Here is a 15,308-nt window from a genome sequence, read left to right as displayed (position 1 = left end):
TGTCTTGAATTAATGGTTTTGACCAGATGATTTAATTACTGGGAGAGAGAGACCAACTGTAGATGACTCTGTAGAGTTTCAATTCCTTTACTGAAATGTAACAACAATCCTTGGAAAGCACATTGAAAGAACCTACCTCAGTGGATAACCTCCCATGAAGGAGGTATTCTGACGTTTGGGTTTAAAATATTTAGTCAATTAAAACTTGAATTAAGCCAGGACGAAGCCCCATTGAGATCACGCATCTCTGCTTCAATGGGGACATTTCCAGACGTGTCCCTTTTCCAGGCAGCAGGTGAAGAAAGACACTTTTCTACCCGGGAAGACGATGACTAACTGCTATCTACGTTTAAATTGTTTATGACCTGGTTAAAAATAGGCTAGCTTGCAGTTTGGTTAACATTATGAGGAAAATACCAGTTAGTCTTGAGAGATGTTCACGTGGATCATTTATAGGCTACTCCTCAACTCAAGGGTCGCGTTTTCTCACAGCGCAGCCGCAGACAGCATGCGATTGGTGGAACTATAGGCCGCGGTCGCTGCCCATGGTGCTGAAATCAGACGTGGCTTGCGCCGGTCAGAAAATCTGCGCTCCCATGTTAATGAATTCAACTGACCAAAAGGATCAACGTTCCCTCGATTTTAAATCGCATCGATTCGTTTAATTGTATTATAGATACAATAACACTGACTATTTTGCCATTTTGATTGAAGTTTTAATGCCGTCTTTTATGGATTGTGTCTCAATGATTGTGTTGGGGAATATAGGGGTGAAAACACTTCTCCATACCGTCCCGTGTTTTTGGACATGACTAAATGCAGACAGGAGTGCCGCTGACTGGGATCTCTTTACACGTGCATGTGATATTTCTAGGCCTATACTAAAGAACATGCAATTGCTAATTAAACCTTTTGGGGACGTCCTCCACTTGACAATGTGCTGGGTCTCTATCTTTCACCTGATCAAGATTAACATCAGATGAGGTGTAAACATTCTCAACGTTGGCTATACAGGTACATGTCTATCTCCGGCTCGGTGTCTGCTTCATGCGAAATACAGAGCACGATATATCAATCATTGTCCGCACGGTGTATACAATGTATTAGCAACAGTTTGCGTTGAAGTAATACAGTATACTGTGTAAAGTTACAGGCGGTGTCTAGTGCTAATGGTTACGTTTATGCGGAGGGCGTTCACTCGCTTGTGGTCATTTCTAAGGTATTTCTTTCCGAACGGTTTCTCCAGAACGAGGGGGCTTTGGTCTGACGCACAGACTCTTGTTTTCATCTGAATGGTCTGGCTGTTCCCGTTTCCTTTGATTGATGAGTTGAAGGAGAGCGTTTGATGTAGACTACCCTTTTTCACCCCTTATTCATATCTGAAAGCAATTCATGAGCCAACCGGAGTCGGGTCCTGTCCCCTTTCCCTTCTCACCGGGGAAAAACAATCCTGACGTGCTGGATGAAGTTTCTGAAGCGTGAAATAAAATTGCGTCACCATTTAACCTGATGCAGAGAAGTTCCTCCGGGCCTTTTTTTAAAGACAAGATGATTATTATTTAGTTATTTGATTCCAATCATCTCGATTCGGTCATTGTGTGCTCCTCCGTTATTCGTTTCTATTTTAATTTTTTTTTTGGAGAAGAGACTGGCGGATTTGCATACAGACTTGGTGAATCTGTGCGCGCGAGTCAAGCATCACACACCTCTCTTCCAAGGAGCAAGCCCCACCCGGGGAGCGTCTGGGGCTTGCGTCCTTCAGATAATTACGTTAAAATCGCTCCGTATGTTTTTGAGAGTATGTCTGACAGACTCCTTTAGCGCGTGGCTTCAAATTCGCATGTTCACATTTTCGATAGACTTGATTTTTTGTCGATCACCGGGAGAAGACGGGGGGTAGTCTAAACATTTTTGGTCGAGGAGAAGAACGAAACCTTTCGACAATTATTTTCGTGTTTTTGGACTATGTGACATCAAACGTCACAGATATTTAATGATAAAATATGACCAAGTACGGATATCGGAAATGTTATCAGGTTGGAAAACCTTCTCCTCTACAAGGATTCACGCAGTCAAATTCGAAATCATTTGACAACGGTGACAGGTTGTTAGTTGTTGAATGACCATGATAAAATGACAACGCAATGTTCTGTATCCTCACCGAAATGTGGTATTTGGACTTGATTGCGTAGTGTCGAAATGTTTTTCTGACGGATAAAGAAGATACATGTTATAGACACAACTATGGGGCTGTAGCTGCAGACCGAACATAATCGCTTGTTGTGCCGTCTGCGCTCCGTGCCCAAAGGGAAACGGGGACCGGGCTCTGTGTTTCCTTTCCCCCCCGGGTTGTTTCGGTTGAGACATGGCAGCTATTGCCAGCGGTTTGATACGACAGAAGAGACAGGCACGGGAACAACAAGTCCACCGGCCGACGCCACACCGACGGAGGCGAAGCCCCAACAAGAATAAAGGACTTTGTAACGGGAATTTGGTCGACATCTTCTCCAAAGTGAGAATCTTCGGCTTGAAGAAGAGAAGGCTACGGAGACAAGGTGTGGGCTGAGCGGAAAGCGCGGGAGACGCATGGACACGTTACGGTTTTCATTAAGCGCGAGGGAGAGAGCAGCCTTACGTTAGCTCCAACGGTTCAATAGTTTACCCCTACATGCATTAATAAAAACAGGTAGTTAACGAAAGTAGCCTAAGCAGTGTGGCTGGTAAGTTTGACCACATTGCTGTTTCATTCCTTACAAATATAGTTATTGTGATAACATTGACGCTCTCGTCCTCTCGACAAGGCTTCAAATTACGCATTTTAATTAGCCTAGGAGTTGAGACTAAAGTGGGAAAATAACGATTTCTAGCCTAATCTTTCATTGATTGGTTTACTGCTGATTGCCTTTCTGAGTGAAGGGTTTGAGTCAGACAAAATCGATGTTACAGTTAGGTGTTACATACAGATTAAAATACGTTTGAGGGGTGGATGGGGGAATCAGGTTGCCGTATTAAATATCTCACCAAACAGTTGGCCATTTTATAGGTATTTATCACAGAACTTGAATCAGGTTGAGTCAAAGAACAGACAGGTTTTGAAATGTGTTCTATTGAATTTGACATATCTTGATTCATACATACAGTATAGCTGACACCACCAATATACGAAAATGACATCATGACAAGCTCTGTAAGGCAGGGGGTAACTGGCATGACTGGTCTCAGGAGAGAGAGAGGGGGTGACTGACTGTGAGCGCAGCAACCTCAGTCAAGTGACAGCCATTTTGTCAAAGCCAATGACATTCAGTGCAACCTGTGGCCTTATAGATGGGGTGCATGCAAGCAGAACACAGTACAGTCTGAGACACATGCTGTGTGTGTGTGTGTGTGTGTGTGTGTGTGTGTGTGTGTGTGTGTGTGTGTGTGTGTGTGTGTGTGTGTGTGTGTGTGTGTGTGTGTGTGTGTGTGTGTGTGTAGTTGAGGGGAGTTGCCTCAAGCATCCTGTCGAAAATGAAATATGAATTCAGGGTTTCTTAACCTCGGAGTGAGCAGGGGGTAAGAGGAACGAGAGGAGGAGGAGAGGTGGGGTGGAGGAGGAAAGGGGAAAGGATGAGAGAGATTGAAGGAAGAAGAGAGGGGAAGAGTGGGAGAAAAGGAGAATAATGAACGAGGGGAGGGCAGAGAAAGAAAGAAAGAAAGAAAGAAAGAGGAGATGGATGGAGGAAGAGAAGGATGAAAGGGGAGGAGAGGGAGTGAAGGATGAAGGGAAGAGAAGAGTAGAGAAGGATAGAAAGAAGAGATGAAAGTGGGATAGAAGGAATGGTGCTTTGATCTGTTGAACATCTCTTTTGTTACGATTCATTTTTCAGTAAGACAGAGAAAAGGTCATGTCTGCCTTGATTCCAGAAGGAACTACTGCCCCCCTCTCTTCCCCATCTCTCCCTCCCTTTCCCCCTCTCTCCCTCCCTCTCCGTCCTTCATCTACCATTTTCTCTCCAGGGTCTCCTCTGTTCATGATACAGTATCTCTCTATCTTAATCTCTTTTCCAAATCTCTAGTCTCGCCCATCTGCTTTCTGAACATTCTCAACCATCTAAATGAACAAGAGCAGTTCTAGAAGGCTGGAGTCATTCTGATACACTCTCAGCTGACATGTAGGGATATAAGAATTCTCCGAATGTAAAGATGAAAACTTCTGTGGTATCCTTATCGGATATCTGAGAGGGTTTACAGGGCTGTGTGTGTGTTGGAGAGGAGGTATAACCCCTTACTCTTATCGCTCAGAGTGTGATGGTGACGTTTAGACAGTCCCCTCTCCCTTCTTCTCTCTCCTTCCCTCTCTCCTCCTTCCTCCCTTACAACTTGTTTCCTCCACTCTCACCACTCATCTCCCTTCTCTCCTCCTCCTCTCTCCTTCCACTATCCCCCCCCCCCCTCTCCCTCCTTCCCTCCCTCCTTCCTGCTTCCAGCTGTGGTAGCTTCTGGTTGAAGCCTGGCCATATATCCTCAGGCTCTCTCCTCTCTTTTCTCCTCTCCTCTCGCCACTCTGACTGCGTGACTGGGTCTGAATCCTGGCGACACACACATAAGGTTTTCTGAAGGGCAAACATAGACTCTCCTCCTCTCTATCTATGCCTCTCTTCCATCTTTCATTCTCTCTCTCTCTCTCCCTCTCTCATAGGTAATGTTCAAATACTGGGAAAAGCCATCCTCTCCTCTTCTGCTTCTTGAAGTAGTGTGAAATGTGTTCTTCCTTCTTACACCTTCCTTCAGGTCGTCACAAATAGCAGAAATCAATCATTGGTCATAGAATTCCCAGTACATGTATGTTACAGGAACGTCCACCATCTGTAGTTGACCTGAGAGCCCATGTAGACTCCAGATATTCCTCATATAGAGTAGCCTACCAATGATGACAACTACTGTAATGATTGCTCTCGTGCAATACAGAATCTTATGATATTGACATTTTGATTTATGGCGACAGGCCTTATTCAATACATGTTCTATTCAATAGATCAATATCATTTTGATGAAAATGATATGGATCATCATGGGGAGGATAACCAGAGATTAGCGGTGTTGGAACAACGCAGACAAAGACGGGGGAATACCTTCCTCTGGATAAGCAGACAGGGACATTGGAATCACGAGACTGTATCCATGGCAACCCATACAAAGAGGGAATCCTGGACCAGTTTCCCTAGTAACAGACAGGAGATGGGAATCTGGGAAAATGGGAATTTCTCCCCAGTAACACACAGCAGGTCAGTGAGGAAGGAAAGAGACCCTACCTGTTGAAGCAGACAGAATTCCCAAAGTTAAGAAATACAATTCCATTAGTCAGATTTATGGAAGCTTGGGAATTTTGTATCTGTTTTGGGTCGTCTTGACCAAGTGTTTCCATTGAAAAAGAGATACACTTTAGGAAAAGGGCTTTGTTTTTCCCATATTCCATGTCATGTTTGACTGTGCAGATTTGAACTATGTAACGCTACAGAGGCTCAGGGAACCCAGACCCAGGATGAACCATCCATAAAGGAGGCTCTTTCGGGGAGTCTAGTTATGGTACAGATGTGTCTTCCTGATACCCTCTCTGTCTCGGAGTGGAAGTCAATGGTCTGGTAACACTCCTTAATTTAACACTCATACAGAACAGGGTTTCCATAAGGACACACACACACAGAGAGAGCGAGAGACTCATTAAGGTATTAGAGGAAGCCCTGACACACTTGATTAAACAGTGTTTAAATGGGTCTCTCTAAGTGAATCTGTACTGTTGAAGTCCTTCTAGAGCATAATCCACACTACTCTCATCTCAGTGACTCCACCTCTATCTCCTCATCTCTACTCTGTTCTCATCTCAGTGACTCCACCTCTATCTCCTCATACTCTGTTCTCATCTCAGTGACTTCACCTCTATCTCCTCATACTCTGTTCTCATCTCAGTGACTTCACCTCTATCTCCTCATACTCTACTCTGTTCTCATCTCAGTGACTTCACCTCTATCTCCTCATCTCTACTCTGTTCTCATCTCAGTGACTTCACCTCTATCTCCTCATCTCTACTCTGTTCTCATCTCAGTGACTTCACCTCTATCGCCTCATACTCTACTCTGTTCTCATCTCAGTGACTCCACCTCTATCTCCTCATACTCTGTTCTCATCTCAGTGACTTCACCTCTATCTCCTCATACTCTGTTCTCATCTCAGTGACTTCAGCTCTATCTCCTCATACTCTGTTCTCATCTCAGTGACTTCACCTCTATCTCCTCATCTCTACTCTGTTCTCATCTCAGTGACTCCACCTCTATCTCCTCATACTCTGTTCTCATCTCAGTGACTTCACCTCTATCTCCTCATCTCTACTCTGTTCTCATCTCAGTGACTCCACCTCTATCTCCTCATACTCTGTTCTCATCTCAGTGACTCCAACCTCTATCTCCTCATACTCTGTTCTCATCTCAGTGACTCCAACCTCTATCTCCTCATACTCTGTTCTCATCTCAGTGACTTCACCTCTATCTCCTCATACTCTGTTCTCATCTCAGTGACTTCACCTCTATCTCCTCATCTCTACTCTGTTCTCATCTCAGTGACTTCACCTCTATCTCCTCATCTCTACTCTGTTCTCATCTCAGTGACTTCACCTCTATCGCCTCATACTCTACTCTGTTCTCATCTCAGTGACTCCACCTCTATCGCCTCATACTCTGTTCTCATCTCAGTGACTTCACCTCTATCTCCTCATACTCTGTTCTCATCTCAGTGACTCCACCTCTATCTCCTCATACTCTGTTCTCATCTCAGTGACTTCACCTCTATCTCCTCATACTCTGTTCTCATCTCAGTGACTTCACCTCTATCTCCTCATCTCTACTCTGTTCTCATCTCAGTGACTTCACCTCTATCTCCTCATCTCTACTCTGTTCTCATCTCAGTGACTTCACCTCTATCGCCTCATACTCTACTCTGTTCTCATCTCAGTGACTTCACCTCTATCTCCTCATACTCTGTTCTCATCTCAGTGACTTCACCTCTATCTCCTCATACTCTGTTCTCATCTCAGTGACTCCACCTCTATCTCATCATCTCTACTTTAGTAATAGACGGTTAAAGTGTTTTTTTACCCCCAAATTAAAATGACCAGACGTTGTCTAAGATCTTCTTAAATGTATTCTCAGGTGGTTGGAAGTTGAGCTGAACAGACAGACTACTAGTGTAGAGGGTTGGTAACCATTCCTTCCGTCACACCCCTGTCCCTGGTGTGAAAACTGGAAAATCCCTTTCTCTCGCTCTCTCTTCCTCTATTTCCCTCCCTCGCTCTTCTAAACTGGGTCAGTCTCGTCTGCAGTTCTAATCTATCATGTTCATTGGAGCATACCTTTTTTTCTCTGGCACACACACATCACCACAACCAACAACAACTTCAGAGGGGATCTCCACATTGCTGTAGACACTCAGAAGAGGGTGTGGTCTGTTTGTGTGAAAGAAAGTGTGTGTAGAGAGTGTGTGTGTGTGTGTGTGTGTGTGTGTGTGTGTGTGTGTGTGTGTGTGTGTGTGTGTGTGTGTGTGTGTGTGTGTGTGTGTGTGTGTGTGTGTGTGTGTGTGTGTGTGAGGCAGGATGGTGCGGTCTGTGTACGGTGCATTCAGAAACCATTCAGACCCCTTGACTTTTTCCACATTTTGTTATGTTACAGCCTTATGCTAAAATCAATTTTTTTTAAATTCCCTCATCAATCTACACTCAATACCCCATAATGACAAAGTGAAAACTGTTTTTTAGAAATGTTTGCAAATGTATTAAAAATAGAAAACAGAAATACCTTATTTACATAAGTATTCAGACCCTTTGCTATGAGACTCGAAATTGAGCTCAGGTGCATCCTGTTTCCATTGATCATCCTTGAGATGTTTCTATAACTTGATTAGAGTCCACCTGTGGTAAGTTCAATTGACTGGACATGATTAGGAAAGGCACACACCAGTCTATATACTGTAAAGTTCCACAGTTGTCAGTGCATGTCAGAGCAAAAACCAAGCCATGAGGTCTAAGGAATTGTCCGTAGAGCTTCTAGACAGGTTTGTGTCGAGGCACAGATCTGGGGAAGGGTACCAAAAAAGGTCTGCAGCATTGAAGGTCCAAAAGAACACAGTGGCCTTCATCATTATTAAATGGAAGAAGTTTGGAACCACCAAGACTCTTCCTAGAGCTGGCCACCTGGCCAAATTGAGCAATCGGGGGAGAAGGGCCTTGGTCAGCGAGTTGACCAAGACCCCATTGTCACTCTGACAAAGCTCCAGATTTCCTCTGTGGAGATGGGAGAACTTTCCGGAAGGACAACGATCTCCGCAGCACTCCACCAATCAGGCCTTTATAGTAGAGTGGCCGGACGGATGCCACTCCTCAGTAAAAGGCACATGACAGCCCTCTTGTAGTTTGCCAAAAGGCGCCTAAAGACTCTCAGACCATGAGAAACAAGATTCTCTGGTCTGATTGAAACCAAGATTGAACTCTTTGGCCTGAATGCCAAGCGTCACGTTTGGAGGAAACCTGGCACCATCACTACGGTGAAGCATGGTGGTGGCAGAATCAGGCTGGGGGGATGTTTTTCAGCGGCAGGGACTGAGAGACTAGCCAGGATTGAGGGAAAGATGAACGGAGCAAGGTTCACCTTCCAGTATGACAACGACCCGAAACACACAGCCAAGACAACGCAAGAGTGGCTTCAGAACAAGTCTGTGAATGTCCTTGAGTGGCCCAGCTAAAGCCCGGACTTGAACCAGATCGAACATCTCTGGAGAGACTTGAAAATAGCTGTGCAGCAACGCTCCACATCCAACCTGAAAGAGCTTGAGAGGATCTGCAGAGAAGAATGGTAGAAACTCCACAAATACAGGTGTGTCAAGCTTGTAACGTCATACCCAAGAAGACTTGAGGCTGTAATCGCTGCTAAAGGTGCTTCAACAAAGTACTGAGTAAAGGATCTGAATAGTTATGTAAATGTGATATTTCCGGATTTTATTTTTTATTTATACATTTGCTAAAATGTCTAGAAACCTCTTTTTGCTTCGTCATTATGGGGAATTTTGTGTAGATTGATGAGGGGAAAAAACAATTGAATCCATTTTAGAATAAGGCTGTAACGTAACAAAATGTGGGGAAAGTCAACGGGTCTGAATACTTTCCGAATGCACTGTATGTGTGTGTTGGGTCCAGCTATTTCACCACTGTTTATCCATGGCTTCTCTTTCTGTTCCTTTATTATTTTTCTCTTTCTCCTCAGCCCTAGAACACTGTTCCAAAATCCTTCTCTTACCTTCTCTTATCTTTCTCTCTCTGTTTCCCTGTTTGACATGCTTCTCCCTCCGTCTGTTTTGTGACAAGGAGTTGGGGGAGAACGTAATGAAGTCTCGGGCCTGTGTGGGTGTGGACTGGGTTGCACACACATGCTGACATTCTCAGACATTTCTGAGATTAAGAGCTTTTTCTCCTGAGCTCCGGTCTGTCTGCTCGCTCTTTTTTGTGTGAAAACAGACTGATATTGTCATATCAACACTGAAGCCAGCCCACCTTTTAATAATGAGACTCTCTCTTCTCTCTCCTCTCTCTCTTCTCTCTCTCCTCTTTCTTCTCTCTCTCCTCTCTCTCTCTTCTCTCTCTTCTCTCTCCTCTCTCTCTCTTCTCTCTCCTCTCTCTCTTCTCTCTCTTCTCTTTCTTCTCTCTCTCCTCTCTCCTCTCTCTCTCTTCTCTTTCTTCTATTTCTCCTCTCTTCTCTTCTCTCTCCTCTCTCTCTCTTCTCTCTCCTCTCTCTCTTCTCTCTCTTCTCTTTCTTCTCTCTCTCCTCTCTCCTCTCTCTCTCTTCTCTTTCTTCTATTTCTCCTCTCTTCTCTCCTCTCTCCTCTCTCTCTTCTCTCTCCTCTCTCTCTTCTCTCCTCTTTCTTCTCTCTCCTCTCTTCTCTCTCTCTCCTCTCTCTCTAGATCCACAGCTTAAGGGCATAGTGACCAGGTTGTACTGCAGACAGGGATACTACTTGCAGATGAACCCAGATGGATGTCTGGACGGGACCAAAGATGACGGCACTAACTCCTGTGAGTCCGCACGAACACACATGCGCACACAGAGGGGGGTAGATTGAGTGGCAACCTCCGTCAACCCAGTGACAGACATTTTATCAGAAGTCACCCAATCACAGATCTCATGGAGTACATGTCAGACATGGACAAATGAGAACTGACACACAGAAGTCCAGATGAACACGGCTCTGTGACTAATGTCATTACTCACACGGCTACTACACGCATGTGTCAAGTCTCATACACGTCTCGTGATCCATTCATGTGATTAAGTGTTCTGGTAGCTTTCATGTATATACTGTATTGTTCCATTCTAGTCATGTGTGTGTGTGTGTGTGTGTGTGTGTGTGTAACTGTGTCACATGGTTGACTGAGTATCTGAATCTTATATAGATGCATACGTACGCTACGTACACACACAGAGACACACACACACACACACACACACACACACAATAATGTTTATTCTGGTAAGATTGTCAATCTGCTTTACTGTGCTGATTTGTCTCTCAGCTTTGTTCAACCTCATCCCAGTGGGCCTTCGAGTGGTGGCCATCCAGTCAGTCAAGATGGGTCTGTACATCGCCATGAACGGGGAGGGACACCTCTACACATCAGTGAGTACAGACCAATGCTGATGATGGCGTGTGCCTGCCGGGCGGCCATCTTGGTTGAGCTGATTTTCAGAATGTTTAGTCATCTGTTGATTACTATGACAATTCTCAGTTTTCTTCTATAAGTGTATGTGTGTAATTATTAGATAGATAGATCGATCTATCTTAGGCTGCGTTTACACAGACAGCCCAAATCTGATCTTTTGCCCCATTATTGGCAAAAGATCTGACAGGTTAGTGATTAGTGAAAAAAAGATTGTAATTGGGCTGCCTGTGTAAACACAACCTTTCTATCCCTCAGTCACCGTACTAATATACAGCCCACCTGTCCTGTAGACACACTGGGTTCATCAAGATCCTGGAATCCTTTAGGAGAAATACCTGTACGTTTCCCCAGAGGCCATAGTGAGGATTTGGCTAATGCAGTGATTTCCAAACTTTTTATAGTCCCGTACCCTTTCAAACATTCAACCTCCAGCTGCGTACCCCCTCCCCTCTAGCACCAGGGTCAGAGCACTCTCAAATGTTGTTTTTTGCCATCATTGTAAGCCTGCCAAACACACACTATACGATACATTTATTAAACATAAGAATGAGTGTGAGTTTTTGTCACAACCCGGCTCGTGGGAAGTGACAAAGAGCTCTTATAGGACCAAGGCACAAATAATAATATAATGATAATCAATCATTTGCTCTTTATTTAGCCATCTTACATATTCAACCTTATTTGTTCATCAAAATGTTGAATAACTCACCACAGGTTAATGAGAAGGGTGTGCTTGAAAGGATGCACATAAATCTGCAATGTTGGGTTTCCAGTGGTTTGCAGAAGAGGATGTCTTCCTTAATTGACCCCCCACAAACGTAACGGGACATATACCAGGAGCTGTGCCAGGCCCGCCACGTCTGTTCATCCAGCTGTAACGCATAGAATTCACTGGCTTGTTTGCGAAGCAGTAATTGTTTCAAAACATCTCATGTCACCGATGCATCGTGAAACAGTGTTGTTTGTCTGTATAGTTTGGCCTTTTCCCCCAGCATTGTCCCAGCCATATCCGCGGCAGCAGGAACAATTAAGTCCTCCACAATAGTATGGGTCTTGCCTGTCCTAGCCACTCAGTAGCTCACCATATAAGACACTTCTAGCCCCTTCTTATTAACATGTCTTACTACTCGAAAGTCGTCTTTATTCTCGCTCAAAAAACTTCCGTGGCTGATTTTTTGTGTACAGTGCTATCTGTCTGACCATTGGTTCACCCCGGGTTCGTATGAAGGGGAACATGCGTCATGAATACTAAATACTGTCATGACCAGAGGAGGCTGGTGGGAGGCGCTATAGGAGGACGGGCTCATTGTAAAGGCTGGAATGGAATCAATGGAACGGTATCAAACATATGGAAACTACACATTTGACTCCGTTCCATTGATTCCATTCCAGCCTTTACAGTGAGCCCATCCTCCTGTAGCGCCTCCCACCAGCCTCCTCTGGTCATTACCCTAGGTAGGGCACAAGAGGTCATCTTCTCTTTAGGTTGCAACATTATATGACTCCTCAGTAAGATTCCTATCTTGAATAGTTCTCTAGTCTTTATGAGGTTGGTGATGAATCAATGGGCATGTCACTATATGACAGTAGATGTATCAGAAGAACAGTTCCCTGAGTGTTTCTCATTGTGAATTCACCATTACTCATCCTCTTTGTTCATCACATAATAATGGAATTACATCAGCTGCTGCTTCTGCTTCGACAGGTAGTGTTCTGACAAGGAGCTTTATATGGAAAAGACCAGCAGAGAGAGAAAGAGATAGAGAGATTGAAATAGAGAGAAATCCACATTCGTTTGCACCCAAAGCCTCCTCTCTCTCCTTGTCTCCAAGGAAACTTGAGGGGTTCCTTGCGAGAAAGTGAAGTGGTGAGAAAGATGAGTAGAGAGAGTGGGAGGGAGGGAGGGAGGGAGGGAGGGAGGGAGGGAGGGAGGGAGGGAGAAATATGAATTATTCCCGACCCTGACACAGCAGAGCAGTCAAATATCCCTCTTTTTCCTCACTGAGTCGGAGCGAGGGAGAGTGATATTATGCTGCAGAGAGGAGAGCAGCCGGGCGCTTGTTCTGTCCTTTTTGGAGGAGAGATGTGTTCTGTTCTTGTCTCTGTTCAGTTAGAGACAGAGGGAGGAGGGCTGCTTTTTAATTATTGATGGGGGAAGTCCTGTCCACATGCAGCCGCCGCACACATACACACACACACACACACACACACGCACGCACGCACGCACACACACACACACACACACACACACACACACACACACACACACACACACACACACACACACACAGACACACGCACACGCACACACACAGACACACACACACACACACACACACACACACACACACACACACACACACACACACACACACACACACACACACACACACACACACACACGCCACTGACTATGAAGAGGAGAAAAAAAAACAGTCCTGTTAGGGATTTAACAGATAGTATCTGTTTTTTACCGAAGAATGATGTTTTATAATAATACAACAGATATGTTGCTCTAGCATTTCAAAGAATTCAACACAATTGATAACTACCTGGAACTAAATGGTTTATAGAGGCGTTGCTTTGATGAATCACAAAGACACAAGATGGCCGACCCTTAACAGTAAGATCAAGAATAGAGTGTTACTCCTCCTGAAGATGAAGCATCAAGATGAACTATAGTACTACACATCTGTCAGACAGATGAGACAGCTCTCTGGTTGTAGAGAGACTCGTCTCTTTCCACCCATCTCTCTCGGTCTCTGTCTCTGCAGTCAACAGATGGCCTAGTGTGAAATGATCTGGTATGTGTTAATTACCAACGACGCTGGGCAAGAGGAAACCAGCTCTGAGTGTGTGTTGAAGAGTGTGAAGAGCACACACATCTGAGTACTCGAGCACACACTCATGCAGACACACAACACACACACACACACACACACACACACACACGCATGCACATCTGAGTACTCGAGCACACACTCATGCAGACACACAGACAACACACAGTTACACGGAAACCTGTATGTTGGTTTACACCTTTATAGTAACAAAAACAGTGTACAGTATATACAGTAGCCCTCACCGTCGGGTCTTAGAGTTTTCTATGGAGGGAGAACTATCCTATTCAGTACATGTTAATACTATGGAGGGAGAACTATCATATTCAGTACATGTTAATACAATGGAGGGAGAACTATCATATCCTGTACATGTTAATACTATGGAGGGAGAACTATCATATCCTGTACATGTTAATACTATGGAGGGAGAACTATCATATCCTGTACATGTTAATACTATGGAGGGAGAACTATCATATCCTGTCCATGTTAATACTATGGAGGGAGAACTATCATATCCTGTACATGTTAATACTATGGAGGGAGAACTATCATATCCTGTACATGTTAATACTATGGAGGAAAACGTAAGTAAGATAGATGCTGTATGTGCCACCTTTTCCCCACAAAACAAGACAAAAATACTAATCAGTTTCATCAGCTGTCCAGGTGGCTGGTCTCGAACGATCCCGCAGGTGAAGAAGCCGGATGTAGAGGTCAAAATTTGAGAGAAATACACTTTTTGTACGTAACTAACATTTCTGGGATCTTTTATTTAAGCTCATGAAACATGTGACCAACACTTTACATGTTGCGTTTATATTTTTGTTCAGTAGAGATACAAGGAGACAACTAATTCCTGCCCAGAGACTGCTGATGCCTATGAGCTGACATGTTCCATGACATATTAAATACATGAATACATAGGCAACACATGCGTGCACACACACTTACATTTTACATTTACACATGCTGAAACTCTTAACTGTCATCTTTCCCACAATTGCTCCCCGTTGCTATTTAAGTGGATGCTTGCCAGCAGTGGTCTTTCCTAATTTCCGGAATATTCCTGGGTGATTTGGTTATAATTTGGAAAGGCAGGATAGGGATCAGGAGGAGCAGTGTGTGTGTGTGGGGGGGGGGGGGGGGGGGGGGGGGGGGGGGATATTGTTGCGGCTTTGAGGAACAAAGACAGAAGTTACCCTGGGCCGTATGCACACACACATACTGTAGCTCAGATATTGGCTGGGGGATAATTAGTTATTTGTTTATTTGGTGGAGAAATACATTAAACCTTTGTATGGCTGTGTGTATATCTCTATTTTGCTGTCTCTCTCTCTTCCTCTTCCCTCTCTTCCTTCTCTCTCTCTTCTCCTCTTCCTTCTCTCTCTCTCTTTCTCTTCTCTCGCTCTCTCTCTTCCTCTTCTCTCCCTCTCTTCTCTCTCTCTCTCTTCCTCTTCCCTCTCTTCCTTCTCTCTCTCTTCTCCTCTTCCTTCTCTCTCTCTCTTTCTCTTCTCTCGCTCTCTCTCTTCCTCTTCTCTCCCTCTCTTCTCTCTCTCTCTCTCTTCCTCTTCCCTCTCTTCCTTCTCTCTCTCTTCTCCTCTTCCTTCTCTCTCTCTCTTTCTCTTCTCTCGCTCTCTCTCTTCCTCTTCTCTCCCTCTCTCTTCTCTCCCTCTTCTCTCCCTCTCTCTCTTCTCTTCCTCTTCTCTCCCTCTCTTCTCTCTCTCTCG

The 15,308-nt window shown here is 44.5% G+C and overlaps 1 protein-coding gene across 3 annotated transcripts in view; it reads left to right on the top strand.

Moving 5' to 3' along the window:
• LOC129859874 (fibroblast growth factor 14-like) overlaps positions 1–15,308 on the top strand; it is a 97,003-nt gene that overhangs the window by 66,958 nt on the left and 14,737 nt on the right. For 2 of the 3 annotated variants that reach the window (XM_055930096.1, XM_055930098.1), the window contains exons 2-3: positions 9,980–10,090; positions 10,589–10,692. In XM_055930096.1, coding sequence (XP_055786071.1) covers positions 9,980–10,090; positions 10,589–10,692 — 215 coding nt within the window. Of the gene's footprint in view, positions 1–1,245; positions 2,556–9,979; positions 10,091–10,588; positions 10,693–15,308 lie in introns of those variants that run through there. The other variant, XM_055930097.1, reaches the window with a different exon arrangement.

This window comes from Salvelinus fontinalis, chromosome 7 (genome assembly GCF_029448725.1).
Source record: "Salvelinus fontinalis isolate EN_2023a chromosome 7, ASM2944872v1, whole genome shotgun sequence".
Classification (NCBI taxonomy): Eukaryota; Metazoa; Chordata; class Actinopteri; order Salmoniformes; family Salmonidae; genus Salvelinus; species Salvelinus fontinalis.
This window is presented reverse-complemented; position numbering and strand designations above follow the sequence as displayed.